The 25,807-nt window shown below is 39.8% G+C and overlaps 2 protein-coding genes across 3 annotated transcripts in view; both read right to left on the bottom strand.

The window, feature by feature from the left end:
* The window catches only part of LOC143373514 (methyl farnesoate epoxidase), a 65,318-nt gene that overhangs the window by 2,914 nt on the left and 36,597 nt on the right, over window positions 1-25,807 (bottom strand). Inside the window, exons 2-6 of one of the 2 annotated variants that reach the window (XM_076820865.1) lie at window positions 7,131-7,252; window positions 5,197-5,405; window positions 2,346-2,735; window positions 1,675-1,926; window positions 1,265-1,553 (exon numbers count right to left, since the gene is read on the bottom strand). In XM_076820865.1, coding sequence (XP_076676980.1) covers window positions 1,265-1,553; window positions 1,675-1,926; window positions 2,346-2,547 — 743 coding nt within the window. In that variant the 5' untranslated portion in view covers window positions 2,548-2,735; window positions 5,197-5,405; window positions 7,131-7,252. Of the gene's footprint in view, window positions 1-1,264; window positions 1,554-1,674; window positions 1,927-2,192; window positions 2,298-2,345; window positions 2,736-5,196; window positions 5,406-7,130; window positions 7,253-25,807 lie in introns of those variants that run through there. The other variant, XM_076820873.1, reaches the window with a different exon arrangement.
* LOC143373499 (uncharacterized) lies at window positions 10,633-14,476 on the bottom strand. Its single transcript, XM_076820835.1, has 3 exons — window positions 14,395-14,476; window positions 13,173-13,264; window positions 10,633-12,422 (listed from the first exon to the last, which is right to left on the bottom strand). Exons 1-3 carry the CDS (start codon window positions 14,416-14,418, stop codon window positions 10,889-10,891), a joined length of 1,650 nt encoding a protein of 549 aa, XP_076676950.1. The 5' UTR covers window positions 14,419-14,476; the 3' UTR covers window positions 10,633-10,888.

Below are 25,807 nucleotides of genomic sequence, written 5' to 3' on the forward strand. Positions count from 1 at the left end.
ATCACCATGATTTTGTTTAAATTAATATGATTTTTTTTAGATTACCATGATTTTTTTTTAAATATTAAGAATTATTATTGTTATAAAGTTATTTTACATTGTCAATATTTTTTTTTAAATTTCTATGAATTTTTTTAAATTACTATTTTTTTTTATCATCATGAGTTATTTTTTAAATCTCTACGAATTTTTTAAATTACTATAATTTTTTTCTAGCTTATCATGAATTTTTTTAGATTACCATGATTTTTTTTAAATTACTAAGAATTATTACTGCTATAAAGTTATTTTAGACTGTCAATAATTTTTTTTTAAATTTCTATGATTTTTTTAAATCTCTACGAATTTTTTAAATTACTATAATTTTTTCTAGCTTATCATGAATTTCTTTAAATTACTATGATTTTTTATCACCATGAGTTTTTTAAATCTCTACGAATTTTTTAAATTACTATAATTTTTTTCTAGCTTACCATGATTTTTTTTAGATTACCATGAGTTTTTTTTTAAATTACTAAGAATTATTATTGTTATAAAGTTATTTTACATTGTCAATATTTTTTTTTAAATTTCTATGAATTTTTTTAAATTACTATTTTTTTTTATCATCATGAGTTATTTTTTAAATCTCTACGAATTTTTTAAATTACTATAATTTTTTTCTAGCTTATCATGAATTTTTTTAGATTACCATGATTTTTTTTAAATTACTAAGAATTATTACTGCTATAAAGTTATTTTAGACTGTCAATAATTTTTTTTTAAATTTCTATGATTTTTTTAAATCTCTACGAATTTTTTAAATTACTATAATTTTTTCTAGCTTATCATGAATTTCTTTAAATTACTATGATTTTTTATCACCATGAGTTTTTTAAATCTCTACGAATTTTTTAAATTACTATAATTTTTTTCTAGCTTACCATGATTTTTTTTAGATTACCATGAGTTTTTTTTTAAATTACTAAGAATTATTATTGCTATAAAGTTATTTTAGATTGTCAATATTTTTTTTAAATTTCTATGAATTTTATTCAATTACTATGATTTTGTTTTATCGTCACGAGTTTTTTTTAAATCTCTACGCTTTTTTATAAATTACTATAAATTTTGTCTAGCTTATCCTGAATTTCTGTAAACTACCTACTATGATTTTTTGAAATTACTATGAATTTCTTTAGGTTACCACGAAGTCCCTTCAGTCTCATTCCACTTTCCTCCAAGCCTGCGGCTGGAATACAGATTTCTCTGGTTTCTAACTTACCTGAAGGCATCGTGCACAGTCTCCAGCATGTCCCCGAGCTTCTCGTTCCCGTAGTCGAACCTGTGCCCAGCGAACATGGACCAAAGGGAGTTGAGGACAGCGATGTCGAAGGCCGTGTGCATGGGCACTGGGCCCTTTGCGCTGGCACGTCGGAGATGATCGACAAGACCCTCCGCTTCGACGGTCAATTGTTTCTCCATGCTTGACTGGCCCAGCCCGAAGGATCTGAGGTGGCGCATGGTAAAACGTCGACACTGAGACCACGTCGTTCCTTCCGTGAACAAAATGCCTGCCAGAATGCGTGCACCAGAATTCTTTACTACTTTTCTTTACGATCGAACCCGATTAACTAATCACTTAGCCCTTGAAATTCTAGTTAACAAGAAACTATCCCGCACACAGTAACACACCTCTTCTCTTCCCAAAGGCGCGTACCCTGAAGAAGAAGCCATCAGGCCTGCCATTGAACTCGTCCTGAAGAAGAACCTTCTTCACCAGATCGTGCGTTGAAATCACCACCACCTTCTGGCTACCCAGCTTCAAGCCCAAAATCGGACCGTAAGCTTTCATCAGTTCTTGAAAAGAAAGGTAAGCGAACCCGTGCTTCGCTTTCAGCCGACGGAACGTGAGGAAGCAGCCGACGAGCGGCAGCCATCTGGGACCTACCCGAACATTTAAGAAGAAAATTAATTGCGCGAAGAGTCACCTCTACACGTTTCAATTAAAAGTCACAACAGCTGGGGGTAGTTATAGCGAATGTTAAGACAACTGCGCTGGCTTCCTCGAACGACTTCTGGATAGCCAATACACTGATGTGGAGCAACGCGGGAGTACTTGAAGAAGACTTTAGCTACTGGTTGTTACACTGAGTATACTGCTAATTGTTAATTACTGTGCTTCAGCGGTTATTTTGTTTACGATAACGCACCAGGCGGGAAGTACTTTGGCTTTAGGGAATCGTAGACGCAGAGGATGCAAAGCAGAGCGGAAAGAAGCGTGATTGCCGCGCACAGCATCGTTGGACGCACTGTTACTTCACTTCGTCACTTCGTGGTTACTAATACCAGGCATATATACGTACGGTAACAAAAACGATTCTGGTGCCACCCCGGCGATATTATCGCCGTGACACCCATGGCCTCCGACAAAAATATCTTTTTGTCCGAGGCATCCTTTTCATGGTACACACTGCTCGGCGCCCCGTTATAGAAGGCATCCGTCTTTCTCGACGCTCTGATACAGCAGATATCGAGGGATAAGTCGTGGACAAAGTTGAAAGTCATCGATATTCTCCGGAGACGGCGTAGAATAATAATTCTTCTCAACGAGATAAGGAGTTCGATTAGAATTTTTTTTTGAGTATTTAGAAGTTTTAAAAAATTTAGTGGAAGTCGCAGTGTTTAACCCTTTAGCGCCCGAAGTATCAGATGTATATGAACCCTCTATACTTTTGTTTGATGTATTTTATCATCTGGAAGAAAGAAAAAAATATACCTAAAAATGCAGACCATTTTTAACGATAAAATGAAAACAGAATATTTTTCTTTCAACCTGTAAGGTTGAACTGATTCCTATCGCCCTGTAAGGAGGTGAAAACTGACCTCAAAGTCAAATTGCCACTTCCACTTTTTCGCGTATAACTCTCAAAGTACAACAGACAGAAAAAAATGTTTCAAACAAAAGTTTCAAACGAAAGATCTAATTAAAAGAAGTAACTTTTGTCTGGAAACTTTTTTTCTGTTTCTTACACTTCGCGAGTTATAACACAGAATCGGAAAATAGCCGAATTTTCGGGGGTTAATTTCACCCCCTTCGAGTGAATTTGGACAGCGAATAAAAATTGCGTTGTAATCACGAGGAAATCCCCTACGTATTCGCAGTTTCAGAATTTTTTTAATTTTCGGGTTCGGGATCATCCCTTGTAAGCAAAATAATAGAAACTAAATTTAAATATCGAACGTCCGATAAAATTGATTTTTCTCCGCGAGATGACATTAGAAACACAATCGCTTCCGTGCTCGTCGAATGAAATATTCGGATCAACGTTCGCGATTTTTATATCCTTAATTAGCAATCGATCTATTTCTTCGTTCGCTCAAATTTCATGTAATGTTTTATCAGCTTCATCAGGCACTTCCGTTCGATTAATTTCCGGTTAAGACACTTCCTGCATCCTAGTAGATCACCGCTCATTTCGTACAAAAGTCCCCTTTATCTTTAGAAAACGTGGTAAAAAGTGCAGCTGAAGAGAAACGTACGATAAGAACGGTGACTTTCGAAGCAGTTATTAGATTATTTCCTGGTTGGACGAGCCAATCCGAGTGGAGCCGAACGGGACTGGTTCTGCTTCTCAAGGAACTAAAAGGAAAATCCGACGGGGGCCTCTGCAAGCTTGAAGCGCGGGCCCGTTAATTATTACATCCGATAGGCGTCACTTGGATTCCTCGCGATTTATTCGCGTAGTTGTGGATGACCTTCCGTAATGTCGACGAACAGCGACGCGAAACTTTCGATACGCCTACGTTTTGGAAAGTAGGGGAAAGTGACTTTGAACTTCGGCCTGTTACTTTTTCAAAAAGTGTGCTGCCGATCACTGAATTGCTAAACATTATTACTGACAGTGTATTACAGGAATGCTAATATTCTTCGCAAGATCGTTAATTTATTGGTATACAGTAGTGGAAATATTTATCGCGTCGCTCTAGAATTTGCATAGTAGGTACGTGATTGATAAAATGATTTGTTACCCGCCTGATTTTGGCCAGGATAGCGAGCCACGAATTTTTGCAATAAATAAATTCTGCGGTAATAGCTTCCTGGTACTAATAATAAGAGGGGTGTAAGTGATAATGTGTTTATTGGTGTGTATATTAAAAATAAGTTTTCAGGTCTTCACCACGAAAATGGATATAGTTCTACAATTGATATTTGTATTAAATTTGTAAAGTTCAAAATTTTCAGTTCTGTAGTTTTGGCCATAAATCGCAAAATTTCCCCACTGTGCACCGGCTCGACTGGTCGGACCGTGCGGTACCCGCAGCGGCCAGCGGCTGTACCTGATATTCTTATACAGGGTTCTCGAAAATGGTAATTATTTGAAAAAAACTGAAAGAGGAAAAGTCTTACTGTTTTTTATATCCGACATAATACGGTATCGTAATTTTTGGTGGTCGCAATATTTTCCTTGAAACGAGGGTGACTTTTAGTTTTTTAAATGGAATGCTATATATTTGATTACTCAATATGAAAGCGACTGTCAAGACAAAGTTAACCATATGGTATACTATGATCTTGAAGGCCACACAATGTTAGGAATGAAGTAAATATATTGAACTATTTATCTAGTAGATAGGGTTTCTTTCTTTCATTCCTAACCTTCTGTGGCCTTGAAGGTCATAGTATACCATATGGTTGAATTTGTCTTGACAGTCGCTTTGATATTGGGTAATCAAATATATAGCATTCCATTTAAAAAACTAAAAGTCACCCTCGTTTCAAGGAAAATATTTCAAACACCAACAATTCAGATACCGTATTATGTTGGATATAAAAAACAGTAAGAGTTCTCCTCCTTCAGTTTTTTCGAAATACTTACCATTTTCGAGAATCCTGCATAAGAACATCAGCGTCAACTTTCGACAATTTTTACAAGGCCAATTTTAAAATGCCCATATTTTTGACAATCAGACCATGAAGGGGAAGGATAGAACTATATTCTCCTTTTTCAGATTTTTAAAATCGCACCTGTTAATTAAAAAAAACTGCATTTGTTTAAAATAATTGCACAAAAATGGTTAAAAAAAATTGTTTCCGAAACTGAAATAATTTTTTCTTAAAACTTCAATGTCTCTTCTACAAATCGCCGTAAACCTCACCTCCGTCCGTTTACTACTTCCATAGTTATAATTTATTGAAAAAAAGTTAGCGCTTACCTTGAAACAGCTGTAAAATCGACATTTTTCAAAATTGTCAAAAATCCTTCGAGATATGTTTATATATCCCTGAAGACTACAACATATTCAAATTTCAGCAACATCCGAAATGTTACTCCAAAAAGTGTCCGATTTCGCGTGGAATGTCCCAGTAGGTTTCCACTTGTGGCCCATTTCTGACAAAAGGTTGCTCGCCACTGCTGTAGACCCTGATAGGAGACAGATTACGTATTGCGCCGCAGAGGTGATTTATTCGTAATCGAGGTTGTAGTATATCATTCACCTTTGGGGCTTGATGAATAACCATTTATGTATTAATATTCATGCATACAGGCTTGGTAAAACAAACACCCCCGCAGTGCCGCGTGCTGGCTGCACGTACGCCTGCTTGCGAATACAGCTTTGCGCGAAGAGGTGGGAAATAATTGAAGTGCCCTTGTTGGAAACCGCGTAAGTGCCAAGATTAAGAAAAATTTTTACCGGAAAATGTGCTGCGTGTCAATAGTAATATCATAGTATTGAATGCAATTTCCCATGGTGAATAAATTGCCAATATAGTGCTAAAAGATAGTACGACGTCGAACGGCACTTTTGTAGAAAGCAATGTGAGAGTCAATTAAGCTATAGGTGGACATAATTGGCACTACAGTGCGCAAATTTAAATGAATTACGTACAGTAGAGCGCCAATTATACGAACTGTTTCGGACCGAGGTGCTTACGGAAATTCGAATTGTCCGGATAATCGAACAGTTCGGAAAATGAAGCATGCGTGTACTTTACACAGTTTGTAATTACAGGAATTACACCTAAAATTACTTATTAAATACAGGAGTACTACTGTGTTAATTTATATTACGCTAAAGTCAACCGATCAATCGGTACTTCTACAGTGTTTCGAAGAAGTGATGGGGACAGCGATGATGTAGCACTGGTTCGGATAATCGACGGTTCGGTTAATCGAGTTTCGGATAATTGACGCTCTACTGTATTCAATTTTCTCTACTAAGATTTGGCACACACAGGGTTTTTTGCGAATACAATGCTTTTTTCATGAATTCTGGACTATATTAACGCAAAAGGTAGATAATTTTTGTGATGCATTTGGGTTATTGTACACTTAAAGGGAGATTCCGGTCTGAAAATCGATTTTTTTTGTTTCATTTTTCGAATATTCAACCTTTTAGGAATATATATTTAAAAGGATATTTTGGAATTCATAAAATTCCCGAAGTTATAGGTATTTAAGTAGCGGCAAATGCATGGGCGCAATAACCGGCCACTCGGCGCTCCACGTAAAACTTTAAACGCGTTTTTCTCGAAACAGTGTTCTCAAAATGGTGGGAACTGTATTTCCAAAAGTTATTAACCGATTCGACTGAAACTTTGTTTATTTTGAAGAATATACTTCTGGCTAGGGGGGGATACCAGAGAAAATTACAAAATGACATTTTTTTAGAAAATAACGATACTTGAAGTTCGAAATTACTTTTTTTCTATACTGTTCGTCGTTTCCACGCCTTTAAAAATTATAAAATTTCACTATTTTGTAATTTTGTCTGGTTTCCCCCCTAGCCAGAAGTATATTCTTTAAAATAAAACAAGTTTCAGTCGAATCAGATAATAACTTTTGAAGATACAGGTCCCACCGATTTGGATGAATTTTTTGACGCCTCGACTTTAACGACTCCTCAGTGCGGTCTGCAATGATTAATTATAAAACAAAAAATATATTTCTATAATTTAAAACATCCTTAATACAATACAACAAGTCCCATTAAGTTATATGTAGTAGTTTCCCTTTAATTAATCCCTAAAGATCACCTATTTTGGGGGCACTAGCATATTTTGCAATCGAAACAAGTCAAATTTCGTAAATAATTTAATGTCAATGAAGTTTTTTCTCTGAACTGAAAAATTGTATTTTGGCACTTACAGTGTTTTCTGCAGGAGCTCTTCAATTGTGGTTGCAGTGGTACCTCTCTACACGCGTGCTCTTGCTGTCATTCCCACTACTTTGTTGTTTAATTATCCACCGTGCACCCTGCTCGATGGAAGCTGAAAGTTAAAAATTTTTGTAATGGAATTTGAAATTCTTATACTGTTCATTAGATCTATATGAAGCTTCTCTGGTGAAAAGGGGTAAATACACGATCTCATTTTGACCTTTTTTAATTATAAATAATGTGCAATTGATCCACGGAATTCAGATGTAGATAGAGTTATGTAAAATTGAAGAATTAAAGTTCTTCAAGTTTAGAGGGAAAGGAGATTGTCAAATCGTTGTTATTTAATTATCAATGTCTGACTTAATTTTCTGATTTAAATATCACTGTCGTTGTTATTTAATTGCCATTGCTTTCTAACACTGTAGAATGCTGCACAATTATTGCTCAGAAGTCGGTTGCGATCGATTTTGGAGAACATCGAATACCAGGATAAGTTGGTCCTGGTCGCAATTCAAGGTAGAAACTATTCCAAGGCGAAACTAATTGGGCATTGTTTCCTCGCATGCGAAATTCTTCCACCGCTCGTCGAGACTGGCCATTAAGGTGTAAAATTGATCGTTATCGTGGTAATCGGCTACCATTCAATGCAGTGAGATTTCCATTTATGTATACCTCCGCGTAGGAATGGGTTTTTCTGAGGGAAACGACCTTCAGCGAGCACATGTTCTTTGAGAAAATACTCGAAGAAAAGAGAACAGTAATATTAAACAAAAAGAACTTCCGATAAAGAATACTTAGGTAGTATTTTCCAAATCTTTCACCGTGATTAAAAGCAAAAGTCGTGTACTCAAATCTTCCAAACTCCTCCTAGAACTCTATAGGCACCCAAAACTCCCAAATTCTTGACACCAATTTCCTTTTTAAATCAACTTCCAACAAAACAGAAGCTTCGCAAATTATTGTCATTAGAAACTCCACCTTCGCTAAAAATTTCCGCAAATTCCAACGAAACAAATGTTCGTTTTTTATTTTATAAATTGCTTAATTTCGAATCTGTGTTTTATCGGAGTTACCTTAGGAGGTAGTGTTTACATAGTAAAATTACGAAAATTTTCCTGCGAGCGCTGCACAGTGTAACGATTATCTATATAGAAAAAAATCTAAACCAATTTTCCATTAAAATACAGTTATTTACATGTAATTGATATGTTAATCATATATATAAACATAAAAATAATTTTTAACATAAAATAATTAATTAAAATATTTGTTTAAACACAATAAAAGTAAAACAAATAAAATATATGTATTTTTAAATACATTTAAACAAAAATTAATGACACACATATGAAACAATTGTAAAAAAATTAAAATTAATTTTTTAAATAATTCGTATTGATAATAAATTTTAAATTATTCATTCTTATTATACATCTTCATCACTATCAGTTGAATCTGAAGGAATTCGAAGCTCAGTGTCTTTTAAAAATAAATACTCTAGCACAGATATGTCTAGTTTTTTCGTTTTATCGTGTTTTTTTTTTAAGTGGGAGCACTCGGGAGCAGATAAAATTTATACCAAATTAAAGGGCATAAAAAGAACTACTTGTAGTTAAAAAATGAAAGAATCGATACGTTTCGTTTTTTTTAATCTTTCCAGAATTTAGAAGATGCGAGAAAAAAGTAATAATTTGAGTCACTGGTACGTATCCATATCTTTAACCGGGCGGGAGGCGCACCCCATATTGTAACACAGGTTGTCGCTACCGGGTGAAAAATACCTAAAATTGAAACAAAAAACCACGGTTTCAGGATACTGTTTTTTTTTTAACTTTGTAATTTTTATGTTAAAGTACAGTGTTTTAAGAATAAAAAATATGAAATATCTTAAAATCTTTATTAAAGTTCTTTCAAAAATTGTAACAAAAACTCAAGCAGTCTTCATATTTTCGCAACTAGCGCCCCTGTGGTAAATTTTGTCCAGCAGCGTCTCCCGCTGAGTTAAATGCAACAATTTTTAATTAATAAAACGAAAAAAGGATATACTTTTCTTATTAAAAAAAAAACAAAAAGAAAAGAACTTCTAAATAAAACAAAAACGCAGTGGCTAAATATTTCCTGTCTGCAGTTTACGGCAGCTTGCGTTTGGTTATTCGACTTCGAATGTAATTACTAATCTTAAATCCGTTATTTAAGTTTCTAACAAGGGATGATCCCGAACCCGAAAATTCAAAAAATCCTGAAACATTGTAAATATGTATGGGATTTCCTCCTGATTACAACGCAATTTTTGTTCGCTGCCCAAATTCACTCTCAGGGGGTGAAATTAACCCATGAAAAATCAGCTATTTCCCGATTTTGTGTTATAACTCGCGAACTGTAAGAGACAGAAAAAAAGTTTCAAGACAAAAGTTACTTCATTTAATTAGTTCTATCATCTGGTAAAAAAATATTTTACAGTTCACGAGTTATAACAGAAAATCGAAAAATAACCGGATTTTCAGGGGTCAATTTACATCCCCTTTTAGTGAATTTGGGCAGCAAACAAAAATTCCGTTGTAATCACAAGGAAATCCCCTACATATTCACAAAGTTTCAGAACTTTTTAAATTTCCGGGTTCGTAATATTCCCTTGTAAGTTACGATGTCCTTATATCGGAGGGCTGTCCACTATCAAATCCATGAAACGAAATGCAAAATTTGAAAACGCAAATTTCTGCTTTTCGAACACGTGCCGCGACACAGTGGGGCGGGGGCTGACGCAAAGCGTGACGAAACGCGACGGAGGAGAAAGACCATGGCGGAGGAAAGTGAAAACCGCGGGCGTCAGGGTCGATTAGAAAATACGCGTACGCGACATTTCTCCGGGTTTTTTTTCCCCTCCCTGCTTCGCGACACGCGCGATGAAAAGTCTGACCCGCGCCGAGCCCGGATCGGGCAGAGTTTCTCTCGGTCGCGCTTTGAAGCCGATCGCCGCGTGATGCACACAGGACACGGCCAGGTAGCATCGGGAGTACCGGCACGGATTAATTTATGCTGTAGTTGCGCGTGTGGGTGCACGGACACTTTCTCCGCGGCCGAGGTCCCCCATATCCGACTCGACTTCCTTCCATAACAGATCCGACTTTCTCCGATTTCGCAGCGGCAGCCTCGAGGAGGCGCGTTGCGTCATGTCGAGCGTGGGCACCGCGATGACGGGGCGAGATGATAATGCGAACGTGTCAACGAAATATTAACGAAAGGCCGCTCGTAATAGCGCGGTTATACCGTGGCGGCGATGCTAATGCGCGTAAGCGAGCACTGTCTGTAAGGAAAACGTTGGAGGCAGCGTGGCATCTCCTGGTCGATAATTCGCGAAGCAAATGGCTCAAGAATGCCGCGTGATCTATGCGTACTTTATACGTTAAAACAGAAGCTCATGGTCGCAGTAATCTTCCATTTTTTTGGAATCGCATCGCAGGAGGGCGGATCAAGGAAACAGTACGCTGGTTTAACAAAATATTAATCAACTTTATTCGTAACGGCATCGGTTAACAAAGAAAGGTAACAACAACATCGTATAAAAGGGGAATATGAGGGGATGAAGGAGGAGCGGAGAAAGGGGTACCGTGTCAGTCGATTAATCCTTCGAGAAAACTTAACTACAGCTTATCGTACGCCTAAGGGTAATATATACAACGGCTTATGTTACAATACTCTCTGGGAAGGGCTTTTGTACAATTATCTCGTGACAATGTCCCTTGGATCATTGGTTGGGGAACGCGAAGTTGCCCGCGGGGCCGTTTTCGTTCTTGGACGCCGGCGGCGGTACCAGGTCCTGGCTGATCGCTGGGACCTCCGCCTGGGACGATCTGTCCCACCTGACCTTGTTCTCGTCTACCTGAACCTGCTGCTTGCCCTGAGGGATTTTCTTGGAGGCTGCGTCTGGACTATAAGGAACCACCTGGGTCCCCTGAACCTGAGCGTCCTTTCGGTCCTCCCAGCCGTGATGGTGGTGGTGATCCTCCGAGGGGAACCACTCCGATATCCAAACAGGCTTCCAGATCTTCTTCCACGCTGGCACCCAGATCTCCTTCCAGGCCGGCACCCAGATCTGCTTCCAGGCCTCCTTCCAAGCGAGCTTCTTGTCTGGTATCCACTCGAGCTTCTTGTCAGCCTTCCAGATCTGCTTCCACGCCTCCTTCCACTCCAGCTTCTTGTCGGGCACCCAGACCTGCTTCTTGCCAGGCTTCCAGATCTGCTTCCACTCCTCCTTCCAGACCAGCTTCTTGTCGTCCACCCAGATCTGCTTCTTCGAGGGCTTCCAGATCTGCTTCCACGCGGAGACCCACTCCAGCTTCTTGTCAGGCACCCAGACCTGCTTCTTCGCCGGCTTCCAGTACTTCTTCCACAGCGGCTTCCAGATCAGCTTCTTCTTCCACAGGTCGTGGCTGGTGTACTGCCAGCCGTGGTGATCGGTGCCGTGGAAATGCTCGCCCGGTATGCCGACCTTCACCCATTCAGGGATCCAGAGCTTCTTCCAGGCAGGCACCTGGATCTCCTTCCACGCCGGTACCTGTATCTCCTTCCAGACAGGCTTCCAGATCTGCTTCCACGCGGGTACCTGTATCTCCTTCCACGCTGGGACCTTGATAGGCTTCCACACGGGCTTCCAGACCTTCTTCCAAGCCGGCACCTGAATCTCCTTCCACGCTGGTACCTGGATCTCCTTCCACACCGGCTTCCAGATCTTCTTCCAAACCGGCACCTGGATCTCCTTCCACACCGCTTTCTGCGTCGGCACCCAGATCGGCTTCCAGATCTTCTTCCACGCCGGCTTCCAGATCTGCTTCTTCGCCGGCTTCCAGATCTTCTTCCAGCCTGGCTTCCAAATCAGCTTCTTCTTCCAGTAGCCCTTGTCGTGGTCGTCGTGGTGGTCGCCGTGGTGCTCTTCGATCGCACCACCGCCACCCCCGGAGTGGCCGAAGCCACCGCCGATGTCACCGCCGCCAGAATGACCGAAATTACCGACGTCGCCTCCCCCAGAGTGGCCGAAACCTCCGCCGAGGTCGCCGCCAGAGGAATGGCCGAAACTACCGCCAATGTCACCACCACCGGAGTGGCCGAAACCACCCCCAACGTCTCCACCGTGGCTGCTTAAGTCACCACCGTGGCCACCTAAATCGCCACCGAATCCACCCCCGTGGCCACCTAAGTCGCCACCGAGTCCTCCACCCAAATCGCCGCCATGACCGCCCCCCAAGTCACCACCCCATCTCTTCTGTGCCGCTGTACCATACCTGTGTGAAATTATTACGTAGAGTAACAGAGTCGTTGGATAATTGGAATTAAAGTCTCTTTGGGTGTTGATATAGAGCGATTTTCTAAAAGAAATTCAGGTAGTTTAAATACGCGTAGTACTGTTTAAAAAGAAGTTCAAACTCTGAACTAAATTAAAATTGATGCCCCATAGATTAGCTGTTGAGGCAGAATAATATGGGTGTTTCTGACAAGGGAAGATCCCGAAAATTCAAATACTTCTGAAACTATGCGAAGACGTAGGTGATTTCCTCCTGATTGCAACGCAATTTTTTTCGCTGCCCAAATTCACTCGACGGGGATGAAATTAACCCCTGAAAAATCGGCTACTTTCCAATTTTAATTTCTAACTCGCGAACTATAAGAGATAGAAAGAAAGTTTCAAGACAAAAGTTACTTCTTTTAATTAGATCTATCATTTGGAAAAAAAAATATTTTACAGTTCACGAGTTATAACAGAAAATCGGAAAATAACCGGCTTTTCAGTGGACAATTACACCCCCTAGACTGAATTTGGGTACCAAACAAAAATTGCGTTGCAATCAGGAGGAAATTCCTTAAATATCCCCAAAGTTTCCGAATTTTTTGAATTTCCGGGTTCGGGATCATCCCTTGTGAGTTTCTCTTTTGAGTTTCTGTTAAAGAAAATTGAATTCAGCTGGATGGAAGCGAGTAACGAGTCACTGGCTCTGGTTGTTTGTTAGTGGGGGTGAGTTTCAAGGCACACGTACGGAGTTTGCTGCTGAGACTGCTGCTGCAGCTGATTCTGATCCAACGCCTTGCTCGCCACAAAAGCGGCCTGCAGTAGCACTGCTAGCGCAGCCTGTAAGCAATGTAATTACACGAGTACTATATAATTTCGCCGGGAGTGACGTTGGTAACAAGCAGGTATACGGCGCGTCGTTCAACGTTCCGACATAGCTCGTTAAACTATTTGCAAATCGACGGGGTATCGCGTGAATCCAGGCGGAGGGGCTGTGAATGCTTATTAGCGGCGCGGAGAAACGTCCCTTCTTTTATGGAAGCGCCGAAGACGGGTCTTTTAACAGCTACCCGTTTATGGGACGTCGCTTTCGAAACTCGCCGCTGTTCGATAATTAGGTAACACGTTCGTCGACAAACAACAACCGAGACTCAGTCGCTTTGCACTTCCCGCCTTGGCTGACGCAACGGCGAGTGAGCAAACTGGTGGATAAAATCCAGATTCGTCACGTTTCAGAGATATACAACCGAAGAAAGTAGAAACACCACGCGGTAGCGGTTCTTCTCGACGGAATCGTTTCCAGGGAAAAGTGGGACTCTATTCGCGGCTGACTCTTTCTCATTCGCGAGCGAAATACGTACGCTAGGTCGAGGCCCACATATTAATATATTCCCCTCGGGAACACCGACGATTCTGATCGAAAAAATTCTAAGAAACTCCACGTCAACGAAACAAAGATACACTCCCCAAAATAATAATACCAAGAAATTCCTACTCCGCGGAAAAGGCCCCGGCATTAATTAAAACATGTCTCCGTTACCAGTTCCAAGACAAACCATTAGTCACCGTCCGTCGATCGCGACACTCACAACTTCCTCGGAATAACAGCGCTTCAAACCTTCACCCCGCTTCGATCGTTCCCAAACCGATCTACACCGACGAAGAATCGAGTCGCTTGAAAAGGGCCCCGGTCCCAGACAACGAGACCTCCAAGTGATGGTCGAAAGAAAGTTCGCGCGAGAGACATCTTTACATGCCTGCGTGTCTAATTTAATACTGCGCCTCTGTGTTATACAGCATCACTCTTCTATTCAGCGTAATCTTCAGATATACGTAACTCTTTCTAACGGAACCGTTCGCTGCTGGTTAGCGTTCACAGTTTAAACTTCCTTCCGACCACCGCGGTAGGTCCCAAACGGAGTTAGGTCGCGGAGTAGCCGCGCTGGGGCCGCTCGAATGTGCAAACTGACCGCGCATCCCGGGCGAATCCTCATATTGCTCGCAAATGCCGCCCGCTGGGCTCGGGCCGCGTACTCTTGCTCCCTAACTGCAGGAAAACGTAACTTACTTCGTCCAATCAGCGGAACGCCGTAGTTATATAGGCGCGTATTCTCCCCCGGCGCGCTATCGCCGACGGTGGCCCCGTGCTTGCACGCCGACCAGGTGGCGAAGGTGGTGGTAAAAGTCGTCCAGGTGGAGGAGGCAAGTCCACGTACAACCGTAGGGAAACGGCGCTCGGCGATGGTGGTGGGTTTCCGACGGACGTGTGCGCTACGGGAAGATCGGTTTCGCAGCGATGGGACCGACCCTCCGCTTGTTTTACGCCGCCGCGTTCACTTTGGTTCGCCAAACCAGACGGCGGAGGATTGTTGGGTTCGACGAGGTGGGCCTTTTTCGTTGTACTAGGCGTGGGTCAATTGCGGCCCATGGTCAAAGTGAAAGTAGGAGCTTCAAAGAAGGGGTGTGTTTTTAAAGAAATGCAGAGGGCAGAGGGAAATATGTTTGTCTCATTTTTCGTTTTTATTTGTCAAGGTTCCATGGGAAGGTGTTAGGGTCCCTTGCGAGAAATTTTCAGTGGCTGGGTGAGGAGGCAGGTTTAGAGTAGTGGGCATTGAGGGTAGAGGCAATATAGGAAGGGTGGCTCTGTTCTTGTAAGAATGGAATTAATTAGAGCGTTCGAAAATGGCGCTGGGAATCTGGTTGATCAGCTTTCTTTTGAAGACTGCTGTGGATTAGTATTCTAATACTGAATTAGTATTAGTATTCTATTGGTAATATCTACTTATTAGGTAAGAGCTCTCCCTAACGCTCTATGCAAATTAATGATGTCACAGACACTCAGAACAGCTGATTCGCGTTAGACGCGAGGTGAAACGTGCTGTGTACGGTTGAGGCCGAATTTATGTAAACAAGACTTAGCACTCGTCATTACACTGCTTAAAACGCGGGTGCTACTCGATCTAACCAGAAATATCTCTATTAACTAATTACAGTGGGACATTCTATAAGGAACTGATATTACCATTTTAATCACGTGGAGACATTCCTGAAGAATGTCCCCGAAACCTTTCACCGTCACCTTTCGCAACACATAAGTCAAACTCCATCGTTATAGGGCCCTGTGCAAACAGATTCCAAAGAATTCCGTTTGTTTAAACAATGCATTAAAAGAAAGCGGATTTTTCGGAAAGTGTTCACATGGATGCATTCCTTATTAGAAAATACACAGCTTTGCCATTTACAACGTTCTCCTAGCTCTAGTAGTTTCCAAGATATCCGACGAAACATGTTTCCTATACCTCAACTTTAGGGGTTGTTTTCACCCCTTCAACACGAGTGTCAGCGGATAAGAAGAAACGCGCGTCGAATAATTTTGTAAGAACTACTGTCTACCAGAGTCGCATCAAAATCGGCGATTGCCACTCCACTAAACCTCCCCTAATTTAAATCAATCTAACTACCCCCTCAAGAATTACATAATCCATCGCCTCCGTTCTGAAATCCTCCTTTCAAATCTACGCGATCCTGCATGAAATCCATTCGATAGCAGCCGCAGTAACCTGCAATGCTCCGTTACATTGCACGTCCCAGTTGCAGATCACGAGGGAATTGGACCCATCGCTACAGGGCCCGTTCTCCTTCCTCCTGGCCCAGTGTCCACCTCCTACGTACCCGGGGCGATCTTTCTTCGTGCCCCGCGATGGCCCGTCGTCCTGGAGAAAGTGATCGAGAACACGATCCGGTCGAGCGAGACCGAGCGGTTTCCTTCGCCGTTGTATTTACGAGCCTCTAGCCGGCGAAGGCGAAGTTCACGGGGAACGCAAGGTTATGCATCAAGGTTGAGCCCGGTGCTCCAGATCGCTAGGCCACGGACGGTGGAAAGAAATCTAGCGCGGTGGTCGGCAGGGTTTTTACTACCGCCAGACGGTTCAATCGATTTCGGCCTGGCGCCGGGGCCCGGCTGCGGCGGTTTCTCTTCCGCAAGGCCCCGGGGCCTGGACCATCATCCGCCGCTTTTCCTTTCACGCATTCTGTCCCCCGTCGCAAACATGGCACAAAGGAGGGTCCCCGAGCTCGTAAATAAGTCGACTCCCCGAGGGATTCGTTGCTTCTTCGTCGAGGAAACTTGGAAAGGACTGTGGCAAGGTTCTGTTCTTCGAAGAAAGGTAGGGTATTATGAAAGTGGGAAGTAGCAAGCTTCGCGCAGTATTCGTGTAGTGTTGATAATAAATTTAGAATTGTTTCTTTGTTTTTATTGTTTTCCTGTTTTAAGCAGGATGGCGTTTCAAGCTTATTTTTGCTTGTATTGCCCAACAAACTATAGTCCCATTCTTTTTGTTATCCCTCCTCCTCTCTCCTTCGGGGCCCAGCAGCAGCGGCGCACCGGGAGAAAGGTGGTCACCCATCTTTCCCCAGTACACCGCCCCGTGATGCTTAACTTCGGTGATCTAACGAGAACCGGTGTTTTCCATCACGGCTACGGCCGCTGGTTAAATTAAGAATTAATAAGTAGTTATGGAAATGAGGAAGGAGTTTGTTGACATTTGCCGATCTAAATGGCGCATAATTTAGCTCGTTGAATTCGTCTTGAAGTATCTGTAGGTAGGTACTATAGAACGAGCGTAATGGAAACCTTGTGGTTCTGTTGAGAACAGGAAATATAATCGAAGAGTCCTGTAAACGACAAGTGTTGTACCCTAATCGTGGGCTGGGGAGTGATTAAGGGGTTATGCCTAGGCAGCTTTCGAAAAAGAACGCGATTTTCGGGAATTTTTTGTGGATTCTCTACTGTATATTTTTCTACAACTATTCGCTTATTTTAAAAGTACATATATGTAGCAACTCTCAGTAATTTCGTTGTAGAAAACCATTAAGAAATGAACGAATAACAGCCATTCTCGCGGAAGCTGTTTTGGTAAAGGCGCTGTGCGGTGAGCAAGTTTTCTCCGAGCCGGATCAGCTAAAATTCAAAATTCAAAAACTTTCTGTTAACATATGGTTGAATTCAGTAGATGAACGAAGGTTTTTTCGAAAAGTTGGTTTTCGACAAATTGGCGGCCTTTTGACGCAAAACCACGCTTTTCCGGCGTCTGAATTGTTCGTTTTTCGTTAATTAAAAATACAGTTTTTGGTAAAATAAAAAATCCTTCGTTGATCTACTAGTTCTTGGTATATAAAAGAAGTCCGCGAAAGTTTAGGCCAATCGATACAGTGGTTTCCGAAATATCTTGCTCACCGATATCAACACAGCTTTCGCGAGGATGGCTGTTATTCGTTCATTTCTTAATGTTTTTCTATAACAAAATTACCGAGAGTTGCTGCATATATGTACTTCTAAAATAAGCGAATAGTTATAATAAAATATACAGTAGATATTCCACAAAAAAATCTTGAAAATCGCGTTCTTTTTCGAATTTCGCTGAATTTTTGCACGAAAAATCATGATTTCAACTTCAAATAGCCGCCATTTTGTTTTTAATTAATATTTCGGAAATTCCCTCCGTTAATCGGAAGATACATTAATATGCTAACGAAATCTTTTTTGTTTTTTGATTTTAGATAATCTGGTTCCGAATGGCAGTGCTCACCGCAAAATCAAAGTTTTAAAAATGCTTCTTGGATATCGGTTGTTACTTTATTATAAACGTAAATATTTTTCTATGAAAAAATTACCAAATGTTCCTCAAATGTTGCTCTTTTAAGCGCAAAAAGTTTTGCAAAAATATATGCATCCGCTTCTTCAAAAAAAATTCACAAATATTGGCCTCTTTTCGGCCGCCTGACTAGGCATAACCCCTTAAGTATAATTCTAAACCTAATTAAATCTAACCCAGTCTAAATTAATCTAACGATATGTACGTGAGTATATACAGAGGCCGTACTGCCCTCCTCAGTTAAACTGTCCTATCTAGCATTTTTCATTTTTCGAGATATGTTGAAATATTTGAAGTTCCACGCGCCTTTTACCTTTTAAGTAAAGTTAGAAAACTCTACGTGCTTCGTAAAGATTTATAAACAGTATAATGTATTCAACCTAACTTATTTCCAAATGGTTATAATATCCGATCTAAAACAATTAATCAATTGGTACGGTAATAATACATCACCTACCGGTACACCTATTACAAAAAATTATATTAGGCTGTTACGAAATAATAACAACATGTTTTAATTTAAATGAAGGAAAATAAGGACGGTACAAAGTAAATGATAAAACTTCAGTTTTCTCGGTTGCTTCAAAATGTTAGATTGGACATTTTAACTAAAGAGGGCAGCGTAAGCCTATCGCTTTTTATAAACACCGCGATTATCTGTTAGTGATTTGTCAATTCCGCTGTCTAATAATTCTATTTTTTAACTAAAACTAGACCTGAGGTGTACAAGTAGGTTTTCAGCCGTGTTGCCCGGTCGATGGTCGGACCTCGAGTCTGCCGCTTCGCGGCGGCAAATCGGTTTTGTTTCGCTATTGCTGACTTCGTAGATTCGCGCTTGCCTCGCAGCTGACTTAGCTTAGAAACGTCTCGAAACGTTCTAGAGTAATATAATATGCATAATGTATAGCAGCGTGTATAATACTTGTGCTCGGGCGTTGCCTGGGCACACCAGAAGAATCAAATATTTTTCTGAAGACAGAAACTGCTTTCCGACTTTAAGGCAATTCCATTTCTCCCTCCCGCGATAATAAAATTTCCAAAAGTTAAATTTCGCCGGGACCAGAGTCATTTATACGCCCCAACAAGTGGACGTTCCCTGGAAAATCGCGGAACTAATTGTCGCTGCGGAGCGCAACAATCACTCATTGTCAGAGTTTCGCCTCTAACGAATAGAAATAAGCTTCCTCTATCCGCGTGATTTCTAACGCTCCCTCTTTCGTTAATTAAGTATTCCGCCGATCGCGCGGTGCAAAATCACTTCCGAAGAAAATTCGCCAGGTTGATCCTTCCCGGCGCGATTTTACGCGAGAATAATGGCCTCGCGTAATCGCTTGTGCAACGAAATATTCGTCCCAAGATCGTCGAAGGTCACCGTGGTACAAGAAGCAAGAAAAATCTTGAAGACGGCTCTCGCACATGTTCGAGAGTTTACGCGGGATTTCGAATCGTTCGCGAGACTCAGTCGTCCCAAACGGAGCAATGGCATTGAATTTTATTCGAAAAACTCGTAATCGCCGACATCTGCTGGAGTGAAAGTCCCTGGCAACTTGCAGGGACGTTTATAACAACTCGACAATAAACTCCGCGCAGTTTTCCCTCTTAAAACTAATCGCGTACGTTTAGGTATGGGTATGTAAGTACGAAGCTGTTTAAGGGGGGAGCCTGGTGTAACTACCTGAAAATCGAGGCATTTTTCGGGAATTTTTTTTAAAGAAAGTATTTAATTGATCTTTCTGAAACTTTCAGGATATTGTATTATCAGATTAAGGTAGATGAAAAAAAAAATGTGTTAAAAAAGAGCGGCAAATAACAGAGTTATATTAATTTAAAATGGCGGCTATTTAAAGTTGAAATCCTGACTTTTTCGTGCAAAAATCACGCGTTTTTAAAAATGCTTCTTGGATGTCGCTTGTTATTTTATTATAAACGTAAATATTTTTCCACGAAAAAATTACCAAATGTTCTTTAAACGTTGCTCTTTTAAACGCAAAAAGTTTTGTAAAAATATACGCTTCCGCTTCTTCAAAAAAAATTCACAAATATTCGCCTCTTTTCGGCCGCCTTAGGTACAACCCCTTAAGACCAACTTGTAACCAGAGATTTATCCAGAGATAAATTTAATATTCAATAAAAAGGTTAATATAAACGAAGGAGGAATATATAACGAGTGTCTCGAGGATCGATCTGTACACCTCGCGGTCGCTTACTCAACCGGAGCAGAAGCGATAACCAGCTAAAATTTCGCGACACCCGCGCGGCGTTTGCCGATGAAAGTGAATTCTTTGCTTCGCTCTAGCTAGCCAGTCGCCTAGGAGCGCGCTAAAACCACCGAGTTCCGGTGGTTCCGGTTCGCAAATCGTTCAACTGCTCCAGATTCTCGAATCCTTGCTGCCGGTCAGCGGCCGTCGACGTTTCACCTTCTCCTGCGGTATCCTGGATATACCCGCTTGACGTAACCATTTTCTTCGGGGTTTTGGTTTAATAAGAAGACCACGAGCGCCTCTGAACCTGACAGTCACGGCTCCTGGAACTCCTTGGCCGTTCCCCACACTGGTTCTTCATAGTTTCATAATTGCATACCATAAATTAAAATTGCCTTGAAAGGAATACTTATTTACCACCGTAAGAATCATGTACCACTGTATTTTACTTTCCTAGCGAGTGCTTCAAAGGCTTTCAATAATTAGTTCTCCTGCAGATTAATCGTTTGCTCGTAGGACAGAGACTTCGATGCTCTCCAAGGGAACGTGTCCGCAGAAATATCCGAGGGGACTTCATATTTCTACGACTGTTTCTAATCCTCGACGAGCGATTCGAAAAGGAAGGAAAGAATACTGTAAAGTGCGTGACACACGCCGTTTGTTCAGCGCGTGGGCCGAGCTGGAACAGTATCGTTTGAAACATTCCAAAGGCGCGACGGCAAATAAAGAACCAAGTATTTTAGAAATTCGTATTTGTAGTCTAGATATTCGATCCGTGGGTCACAGTGTACCTGTGCTTCGCTTTCTAAATACTTCGTCCCTGAAGGTAGGCGATTGCAACATGCTTCTTGGAAATGTTGCTTCACATTCGTTAGAACCAGAGATAAAATAGGATCTTCCCTTTTTCCTTCCGCTTTCTGGAGTCTACTAGACGACGGAGGATATAGTGTTTCTTCTCGAGAATGCTTTCTCGAGAAATTTTATAATTGCTAATTTCTTATTTCCCGAGAAACTTAAGTGTAGGAAAAATATTATAAATCCCATTTATTTTCGTAAATGAATGCATTACTAGTTAATCGCGAACGTATAAACACATCTACAATTTATAATACATCTTATTAATGACATTAGAACCTATATGAATTCCAATAGAAAATCACAGTACAGGAGATTCGATATTATTAACTGCTGAAGGTGCTCTTAAATTCTTATTTAAAAATTTAGAAAAATTGTATGCGGAATTAAGTATCTAATGAGTTTCTTGTGGCTATTAAAGAAGAAATATAGAAAAGAGGAAATAAGACTATTGTATCCCGTATAAAATTTTTGCATGATACAGAATTTCTTCCAAAATGGTCAAAATAGGCATTTTTTCATTTAACAGCCAAGACAGCTATATATAAAAAGTCGAATTATAAAAGTAACAGATTTTGCCACAAAAAAGAAATAGATTCGCTGACACTACATTAGACACATTGTGCTATTTAAAAATAGATTTTAAAACCAAAAAGTAATGTTTCGCTTTGTACAAATTTTGTATTAAATAAATAAATTTACCAATTATATTTAATATCTATTTTTTCATGTAGACAAGTTTTGTATAAATTAGACAGGAATAATCATTTAGTTAAAGTTTTCTTGTGTGTTTGATAAATATTATCAACATTATTCCAAAAATATAATTTTTGCAATATTTTTTTCAATTTCTCGAGAATTCTCGAGAATTCTCGAGAATTCTCAAGAAACGTGGTCTCATTTCTGATTTCTCGAGAAACAAAAAATATCGAGAAATCAGGAACACTTCGCTTCCTCCAAAAGCAACGTTACGACTGATGGATGCAGGTTTCTTTTAAGGGGCTGCAAAAAATTTGTTTGTGATCAAAATTTGCAGAGTAATTGATTAATTCCTTAATAATAAATCAACCAATTCAAAAACTATTTAAGAAAAATATTTCAAGATGTTTAACTACTGGTAAATTGTAATTAAATATAATGCTTTAAATGTCCCTATTTCTGCTGACGAAAAATAGCGATGTACGTATTTCTACTCACCATTTGTACCAATTTCTGCTCACATAATATTAAAATAAGTTACACCTTTTATGGAGATGTTTTATAACACAAGAGTAAAGCATAAAATAATGATAAACAAAAAATAAAATGCCTTCTAATACAAATAAAGGTAACAGCATATATTAAATTGTGAAGTTATGTTACTAAAATTTTGGTGAGTAGAAATGCGGACGCGACGGTGATTCACTTGACCCTAAACCTAATCACCTGTGTTCTACTTAAAATAATCAAAAATAGTAAAAAATCTACATCCAGAGCACAGTGCGGTATCTGTTTTGTTATTAAATAAGAAATTTACTGCAAAAACTAAACTATTCTCTGCCCAATTATCGAATACCAATAGTGACCCTCTTCCTTACCACAACCAGCTAAAACACGGTCGAAAAATCATGAGTCTCTAATTTTAAAAGTTTTTCGTTGCTTATGTTGCACTTCAAATAATTTAGAATTATTTTGTTGCAACTATAGTGCAAACGTGACGCTTATAATAATAAGAAAAATACGAAATGAGCAGAAATGGGTACATGAGCAGAAATTGGGACGTTCACCTTACTGTGTTTCCACGGATTTCAGTGGGGACGTAGGCAATTGGTTTAGGTCTTTATATGAATTTCTCCTCGCTGATTTCTGTTCGCCGTGCTGCTATCCCGACCAGCCGGCAATAATCTGTCGAGGGAATGAGGCAGCGGGTGTAGAGAAGAAAGTTTTATCTTTTCCATTCTACACGCGATACGCATCTCCCTACGATCTCCTCTTGTTCCACGAACGAAACAGGCACTCTGCTTTCTACCATAAAAAGGGCATTCATTCAATTCCCCGCAGCTGCTGGTAAATTGTGGTGCAAATACTTAAAATCGCCAGGCGAGTAATCTAGCTTCAGATAAATGCTGCCCCAAGTATATACAGTGACTCGCATTAATATTCGGACACTTTTTAAAATCGCATAACTTTTTTAGAATTGGTCCAAACAACTTGAGCTTTTTTGAGAAGCTAGAAGGATTAGTTTGCTAACTGACGCGTTTCGTCGTTTTGAAACAAAATGTATTTGGTTGGAATAGCGAAAAGAATAGTAAAGGTCGATTTTTAAACTTTTTTTTTTATGAACTTGTAATGAAAATTAAAAAAAAAACAGTTTGTAGATTGCAGTAAGTTGTATACGTGCCTAAAATTTCATCGAAATCGGTTAACGTTGCTCCGAGCTACAAACGTTTAAAGATCAGCGATTCACAAAAAAAAGTTTAAAAATCGACCTTTACTATTTTTTTCGCTATTCCGACCAAATACATTTTTTTCAAAACGACCAAATACGTCATTTAGCAAACTAATCCTTCTAGCTTCTAAAAAAAACTCAAGTCGTTTGGACCAATTCTGAAAAAGTTATGCGCTTTTAAAAAGTGTCCGAATATTAATGCGAGTCACTGTAAACGTTGCTCTGCCAAAGGCACTTAATTTGACAAGCTGAATGTTCAATTAGACTGACATTTCTCCTAAAACTCCCCTCCTGCGCACGTGGCTAAATGTTCGGCAGTAGGACTTGGCGTCTTGTATGGCAGTACACTTATCAATCTCGAGTATAATTACACCCTTCTCCACCGGGAACCTTCCATTTGTCGTGAATTTTTTGTGGGCGAAATTTCGCGGGAGTGAAAGGCGCCGAAGTGATTTCCCCGATGTCGAACAGACCGCAGGTACTTACGTGCGTCCACGCACGTTCGTATGCCCATATAAACAAACGTTATCGCGTTACCTAATCGTTACTACTCGCCATCCATTGTCGATTAACACCTTCGCGCTCGTGTCATGCTTTTCGCCAGTCAAAATCGTTCCGAAATCGTTCTACCGATTCGTACTAATATACTATCACGCGATGATATTGTTAAGCTTAAGAATTCATGTCAAGGGAATTATTATTATCATCATTATTGTTAGTAATATTATACCTAAAATGGATAAAACGGGTGAAATTCCCGAGGACGATTTGCTTCGTATATTTCGTTAGAGCCGCTTCACTTTCACGAAATTTTCTTGCTACCCGATTTATAAACACAGCTTGTCGTTCAGATCGCTTCCTGCGCAATTATCGTGGCACGGCGATGTCCCTCGATCGAACGCTCAAAGGGTATTGCGCAAGAGGAGAGCTGTTTAGCGTCCGATTAGCGTGCCGACTGCGTTTTCGTTCATTATACCGAAACGAAGTTTCGGTATGCGGCTTCGCGCGCCGAGCTGCACGGTGAACGCCCAGTGAGTGCGTTGTTACGATGCACAGTGGGGAAATTTTGCGATTTTATGGCCGAAACTACAGAAATGAAATTTTTGAATTTTACAAATTTAATACAAGTGTTAATTGAAGAAGTATATCCATTTTCGTGGTCAAGACCTGAAAACTTATTTTTAATATATAAAATTCGGCACTTTTACGCTCTAATATATGAGAAAATAAATTATCCGAGAAACAGCACTTGCAAAAATTACGAACGATAAAGATTTTTTTATTATTTACATTTATACACTTTTTTCTTTGTTAGAGCAGAAGGGTTATCGCTTCTGACGACAAACAAACATACATAATAGAAATAATCAAGCAGAGGATCGAAGCTGAATAAAATCGTTTAAAAAAGAATAAAGAGGTTTTTAATGTGTAACATGTGAACCAATGTTAGACAAGACACACTGGGTCGTGTTTAAAAAAATGCATATAATCAGAAGATTAGCAACTATTATCAATTAATAATTGCATTTATAGAATCAAAATAGTGCAACGTAAAATAGGAATGAAAATCATTGCAGGATATTATGGGATTGATAACTATTTTATGTATTGAAAATTGATCCTTATATGAAAAGGTTATTTATAAAAACAGTACTTTAAAAATTGTATAAATTACGTATTAAAAACCGAAACATAATTATTTTGAGGACAAAAAGATATCTTACGCACCACCTGGAATTGAATCCATGCCTTGAAATTATTTTCAGATCTTTGGATAACACAATATAAGTGTTTGAAGCAACTTGAAAGTCTGGATTAATTCTTTGCGATCGGTCTAACCTCACACGAACATAAACATTTGCGAGTCTATACGAGCTTTGTATTAAAACATTTAACAGTAAAATTGGTGGCATTTGATATTCATATTAGTTCCTCAATTGACATTTATTTTGTCGAATTGAAAATTTTATTTTTGTGAAATTTCCCCACTGTGCGATGCTGGGAAACACGAGTGTTTTAAGGATCTATCGAACGTACAGTATTAGAAAAATGTATATGAAACTTGAAATACTTGAATATCTACGTCTTACGCATAGTAAATCTAGATGTAAGGAACTCGAACGACAGTTGGATTCTTATTTCTACTCCTAGGAAAGTATTTTTCACTTTACAAATGCTTTCTCAATTGCTAAACTCTTGGCAGCGAAAATGCCCTGAATTCACAATTTTATAGTTCACAAGTTAC

This window comes from Andrena cerasifolii, chromosome 1 (assembly GCF_050908995.1).
Source record: "Andrena cerasifolii isolate SP2316 chromosome 1, iyAndCera1_principal, whole genome shotgun sequence".
Classification (NCBI taxonomy): Eukaryota; Metazoa; Arthropoda; class Insecta; order Hymenoptera; family Andrenidae; genus Andrena; species Andrena cerasifolii.